General features: G+C 39.1%; 1 protein-coding gene across 1 annotated transcript in view; it reads right to left on the bottom strand.

The window, feature by feature from the left end:
* Positions 1–225: 225 nt before the first annotated feature.
* Positions 226–6,905, bottom strand: part of LOC104489243 (histone acetyltransferase KAT6B-like) — a gene marked incomplete at its 3' end in the record, with an annotated part of 76,904 nt that continues 70,224 nt past the window's right edge. The window contains exons 10-12 of the mRNA XM_010131389.1: positions 3,688–3,849; positions 1,204–1,297; positions 226–311 (exon numbers count right to left, since the gene is read on the bottom strand). Coding sequence (XP_010129691.1) covers positions 226–311; positions 1,204–1,297; positions 3,688–3,849 — 342 coding nt within the window. The remainder of the gene's footprint in view (positions 312–1,203; positions 1,298–3,687; positions 3,850–6,905) is intronic.

The following is a 6,905-nucleotide window of genomic DNA, read 5'->3' as shown; positions in this document are numbered from 1 at the left end:
GTAAGAGTTCTCCATCACTTTTTGCAGGAGCAGTTTTTAACCCTAAAAGAGGGCCAATTTCTACCTGGGTAAGCTAGCTCCACAGTTAGAGAAATTACGCAGTACTTTGCCTTTCCTAAAAGGTTGCAGGAGACAGAACACAGAACAGCTGTTGTGTTCTGCTCCAGTGATGGCTACATTTCAACGGTGGATTAAGTGGTCCAGAACCATCCTTATCTAACTCACAGGGATATTAGTGACAACTGCTTCTAAAGCCTTACAATGATGAGACATACTAACTATCTTTATGAACTCCAGTGTAGCCACACTGGCTAGAACAGTACAAGACACAGAACAAAGTCTACAGTTAAAAAATTGTCCCGCTGTTATACTGCAATGTATTATTATTTGCACTTCAATGTTCTTGCATACACCTTCGGGGCAGGAATTCTATTATTGTAACTGTCTCTATTGTCATGTAATTCTACAGTGTTTTAAAAACACCTGTAACTCATAGTGAAAATTAACCACATATATTATATGTTAATTCCTCAGTAGTACTGAGAACACTCAGCTAAAAAGTTTCTTTAGACAATTTTGTTTGGAGTTTCATTGCAGCTTTAAGATTTGGGAAATAACAAATCTGTATTTAAGCAAATGTGCCCGAAGCTTTCTAACAGGTCAGACAACTCAGCAAAACAAAGCTGCAAGCACATGTAGAGCCTTGAGCACCTGCGCTTTTTTGATACCAATTTCCACTAAGGAAGTTATGAACTTCAAGACAAAAACCAAAATACATTCCTTCTACATGGCAATTCTTCAGCTAAAACAGTTTTTTGGCTAAAAGAAGATATGTTAGAATTATTAGAATGTAGACAATGCCTTGGACTAACACCTTCTTAGCTATAATCACAAATAATTGCCTCTTATACTAATGAGCAAGACAAAATGGAAAGTAATTTAGACAATTCATTCAGGGTAATAGCTTTGTGAGCTAATATTACTGCTGAGAGATCCATTCTCAATTTCCTTGAGTACAATAACAGAGCAGCAGTAAGTTTTTCACTTCAGGGAGCTTTTCTATCCTATGTAAATATAAACAGAAATCCCATTAGCTATTGATAAAAACAACAAAGCAAGTTAAATAAAGTTTCCTATGTTACAATTTCTTATAACAGCCATCAGCTCCATGGATCACAAGCGTAAATAAAACACTTCACTTACTGAAATCAATGAGAAACCTTCCAAATCCTTGCCTTTGGTATTGGGGCATGATCATTATGCAGGAGACATTGTATTTCTGCTGGCAAAGCTTTTCCTGTGGGAAGGAGAAACAGATCAAGTACGTCAAAGCACTGCTGAAGTGGGCAATTACTTGCACCTGCCACTGTCCTTGTAAAATATCCCAAATAGTTAACAGATGCATGGGGCCAGTACCAAAGTCAAATAATTCCACTTTAATATTTAATTATAAGAAGGAATTATCAAACACACTACTCAAAGTGGTTTTTTTGTTAGTTAACTACTCAGCGTCTTAAAAACTAAATACATTGCCTAAACAGTATAATGAAGTTTAAGTGCTGTAAAGGAGGAAGATAGGAAGAAGAGGGAAATACTTTCACGCTTCACTGACCATTCTGTAAAGGATATAAAAGTGGAAAATAATACCCATACATATGGTGTAGTTTTATTTTCTGCAGTTGCTACACTGCCTGCTGGTTTCCACCTTTATTTTGTCTTCTCTCTCTGAACGAGTATTAGGTCAGGGTGGAGGGAAGGAACCTCATACGCATGGAATTAAGAAGTTATACTTGAACCACACTAACTTTCTCAAAGCTGAGTGCTTCTCACCTGAAACCAAATCAAGGCAGAATGCTCAGAAGCCAGAGCTGTTTCACACAGAATGAAGCCACATAACATACAGGCAATGGAGGCAAATACTACACTGATTGTTCAAGACAAAAGAAGGAAGAATCTAAGCTAGGAAGATGTTCTAACAATGTAAGGTTATAGGTACTTTCAAATTTATTGATAAAAAAGTCTTTACTTCTTGTTACCTTTAAAAGATTACACACAAAAACCCTCAATAAATCAGCACTAGGTAGTTTTGAGGGAGACCAAATAAATCAACCAAAAATACCCAAGTCAGCATAACTGACAAGAAGTTTTGGCAGGCACACCTATCACTTCAGCCTCTGCACATAAGATGACACCAGACCAGTGATGACACTGACAGGACCACAAACCAGTACATCAGTTCCCAAACACTTCTTCAGTGGTGAAAGCAGATACCCAAGGTTTCTTAGCTTCTATGGTATGGTGAAGTATTTTCTCTGAATAGGTTTCCCAAACTCTCAAGACTGCTGCTAGTATGATGTTCACATCTTGACAATTTTTTACGTATTTGTAATCAGGAAAGAAAAGCTGCAGCATTTCTGCCAGCAAGAGCACACACACACACAGTTTAAAAAGGAAGAAAAAAAAAAAAGAGGGGACAACACATGCAATTCAGTAAATAATTTGAAATTAAGTTTTATTTCCTAAGTTTTAGCTTCAACACTTATGATCATCAGATGTGACAAACACATTGTCCAAAAGCAACAGGGGTGAGGTGAGGGAAGAAAACACATCCTTGCTGAAAGGAACAAACACCAAGAGAAACTCACCATAACGTGTGCAGTATCTTAAATAAATCTAGGAAATACTTGCCTATATGAGCGTCTGCATGCCACAAGAACTTCTGACTGACATAAGAGAGTGCAAATTGTGCCTACACATCTCACTGCTACTTTAATGCCAGCAAGGCCCACATCTCAGAAGGAACTGGTCAGACTCTCAAGAGATCATTGTATAATATGCAGGCACTCTGTCAAGATTTTTAGACTTCTTCAAAAGAGTATCTTCATACAAATCACTTCTCAAAGAAAGAAAATTATATAGGTGATATGAGGTGGTGATACTAGGGGCAAGAAGTCCTGTACTGAATTTCTGAGTAACTGTACCAATTAATCATAATTCTTACAGACAAATTTTGAACAACAATAGAAGCTTTTCCTGTTGCAGGCACATCGACTTATACTTCGCCATTATTTTTGGTCACCTTTCTCAAGACAGTGCACGGAAGTATTATTTTTGCCTACAGAAGCCATCTAGTGCCTTAAAGTTCAAAGCAAAACCACAACCAATAGACACATTCAGTCTAAAGAAGGCATTCACCATGAAGTTAGGCAATGCATTCTTCCATTCAGTGTAATGACTGTGTTAGATCAGACTGTACCCAAGAGATGAACACGGCTGGCCATTTATGTCTATATAGCCAGCTTGAACTGCTACAACACATCAACATTTCAAATACCTAGCACTTGAGAAGTTAGATTTGGTATACTATTGCAAAAAATGGCAGGGGGAGGAAAAATATTTAATTTTCAACTGAATCCACAACACATTCTAGAAAAAACCAAACCAACCAAACCAAAAAAGAACAAAAAATACCCCAACAAATGCATGTGGCTGAATGCACATACGATTTGTCCATTTATAGCAGTCTTTGAGACAAGAAGGTAGGAGTGTGTTTGTGACAATGCACGTTATATTTGAGATTTAAAGGGAAAATTCCACGCTTCCAAATTGTTTGCTTTTGCTGTTGGCACAAATATTAAGGAGAGCAGTAAATTACAAATTTTTTTTAAAAAGTACTTTTATTTTTACCTTGGAGAAATATCCAACTAAATGGCAGCCCTTCTCATCATTTTTTGTAAGGACATAGAAGAGGAATGGTTCAACATCATAATACAAGGTTTTGTGGTCCAGAAAGAGCTTAGCTAACAAACAAAGATTCTGACAGTAAATTTTGCTCACATTTCCATCAACCTGGAAAGCAAGACAGATGCAGTTATTTCCAATACCAGCAACATATTAAACAACTTACTGAATCAATCATATCCTAGAAGGAAATGTGAAAAATATGGCGTTATACAAAAACCACACATTAAGATTCAGAGAAATGCCACAGCTTCTCGTTAAAGAAGAATTCTCCAGTTTGTACCAATTACTTTGCATTTTTAAGTATCCCGCACTTGTAGTACTTGCATTAAGTATCCTCCGAGCATCAGGATTTACTAAACAAAGTAACTTCACTCTAAATCGTTAAAGTTAGACTCAACTCTTTCATTTCATTCCTGGAATGAAAATGAGCATGACTAGCAGACAACAAAAATGTCCTAGTTAAAGCTACATTAAACTGTGGTTTGCAAGTAGGCAGTGGTGTACAGCAATTAAAATAAACCCCCAAGACATTGAAGTGTAATCTTAAAGGTGTAAGGCCAATGAATGAGTTGCCGATTATGTATCAAATCACAGCCATATTTCAGATAAATTAGACAAGAAGGAATTTCTATGCCAGACTAAAACACTACTGAATGAGAGAAGTAAATTTTCAGGCTGAGTACTACAATTAGTCTAGGTATGTTAGCGTGTAAAGAGTCAAGCTGTGACTCAGACAGCTACAAAAAAGCCAGACACAGATACAGATTTCCTAGATCAATTAGTGACTCCCTGAAAGGGAAGGCTCAAAGGCAACAGCATTTTTGAAATACTCTTCTTAATGGAAAGGTTTGCTTATACTGATGTTCTTTGATAAAGTGACTAGCTGTATTTCATTCATGAGACAGCCAAACGCTAGGCAAGCTGTGCTAAAAAAGAATTCTATTCCAATTTCGTTTTAGCAAGTTACAAAGCTGAGTAAAACCCAACCTTCTGGATATATTTAGGGATTTCAAGGTGACTTCAGTAGTACAGTTTCTCAGAGCCACATTTTACTTCTTAAGAAGTTTTTATACATATGTTGGCAGTAGCTAATGAAAATAAACTGGAAAGTCAGATCTGCCTATTGTATGCCGCACACCTGCTAATAGAGAAAATGTAAGTTTATAATAACTGCCCAAAGCAGGAAGGAAGCAATCTTGATGCAGACAGCTATTTTTTTTAACACAAAACCAAACAAGTGAACCGAATATTAAGATCTTGTTCTAATTTAAGTAAAGACCTCAAGATTGCATCTACCATTGTTTGAACAGATAATGGCAACGACCAAGCACAACAGGCATTTATAAAATAAGAAAACACAAATTTCAAGTAGAATCTATGATACCTGCAGCTAAAAGGAAGTTATCAATATACACGTGTAAATTCTGCTGTTGAGAAACAACCTCAAAGTCAGTCCTAGGAACCCCAGCAGTCTTTTCTATTAATACAATCAGTAACAACTTGTGAGAAACAGGAATGTGTAGGTTAACGTATAGCCTTAATAACTGCAGGTATGCCATTTGAAGCATAGAATCCTACTGTCCAGGATATCCTTAAACCCTCAAACTTTAGGAGTAGTGTCCCAAGAGAATAATTTAGGTTATAAAAGAATATACATGCACAAGATGAACTCTGGACTTTAAGTTAAAGGCTGTGTGTTCTGGTCGAAGTTGGACTGAACCTCCATCACCCAGGATGTTTCAGGGTAAGTTTCTCAAACACCCAAAAGGAAGGTAAAAGCACTTAGTAACTACATTTGTATTTTTACAACAATACACAAACAATTCCTTTGCTTGCTTTGGGAGTATCTACATTACAATTAGTGTTTTCCCTATACCCAAGATACTCAAATAGCCAGAGATGAATGTGTGCAAGAGGTAGTTCTGCTGAGATGGGAATGGCAATCCAGTCGAAGGGCGCCCATTGCAGTTCCCACCTAAGGTGCATGCTACGCAAATATCTTAAGGTGCTGGCTAATGCATGAAGTAGAAATAAAGTAAGCATGTCATGGTAGAACAGGACAGGGAAGGTGGACTTAAACCCAGCTGGCAGCTGGTCACCAGTGGTGTTCCTCAGGGCTCAGTATTGCTGCCTGTTCTCTTCAACATCTTTATCAATGATCTGGAGGAGGGGATTGAGTGGACCCTCAGCAAGTTCATAGACGACACTAAGTTGGGTGGGAGTGTTGATCTGCCTGAGGGTCGGGAGCCTCTGCAGAGGGATCTGGACAGGCTGGATCAAGTGGCTGAGACCAACTGTATAAAATTCAACAAGACCAGGTGCCAGGTCCTGCACTTGGGCCACAACAACCCCCTGCAACATTACAGGCCTGGGGAAGAATGGCTGGAAAGCTGCCCAGCAGAAAAGGACCTGGGGGGGCTGGTTGACAGCCGATTGAACATGAGCCAGCAGAGTGCCCAAGCAGCCAAGAAAGCCAATGACATCCTGGCTTGTATCAGCACTAGTGCAGCCAGTGCGAGGAGGGAAGTGATTTCCCCCTGTAGTCGGCACTAGCTAGGCCACATCTTGAATACTGTGTCCAGTTTTGGGCCCCTCACTCCAAGGACATTGAGGTGCTGGAATGGGTTCAGAGAAGGGCAACGAAACTCGGGCCAATGCTCAAGGTGACAAACATCTGAGGAACTGGCTGGGAATGAAGGTGAAGCATCATTACAGTCAGCCACAGAAACAAATGGCAATAAGTAGGTAACCTCATTAAAGTAATCTTAGTCTTCTCTCTGCATTTTGTTACTGATGATAACTGCTTTTGAAGTTAGATTATCATGCTCCTGAGGACATTGTGTCCAGTTTTGGGCCCCTCACTTCAGGAAGGATGTTGAGGTGCTGGAGTGGGTTCAGAGAAGGGCAACGAAACTCGTGAAGGGTTTGGAAAACTTGTCCTATGAGAAGCAGCCGAGGGAACTAGGAATGTTTAGTCTGGAGAAGAGGAGGCTCGGGGGCACCTTATCGCTCTCTACAGCTACCTGAAAGGAAGTTGTAGGGAGGTGGGGGTCGGTCTCTTCTCACATGTTAAGAACAACAGGATGAGAGGGAATGGCCTCAAGTTACGTCAGGGGAAATTCAGGTTAGATATCAGGAAAAATTTCTTTACAGAGAGGGTT

Source organism: Buceros rhinoceros, unplaced genomic scaffold (genome assembly GCF_000710305.1).
Source record: "Buceros rhinoceros silvestris isolate BGI_N320 unplaced genomic scaffold, ASM71030v1 scaffold1540, whole genome shotgun sequence".
NCBI classification, from domain to species: Eukaryota; Metazoa; Chordata; class Aves; order Bucerotiformes; family Bucerotidae; genus Buceros; species Buceros rhinoceros.
Note: the sequence above shows the minus strand (reverse complement) of the source record. Positions and strands in the feature narration are given on the sequence as shown.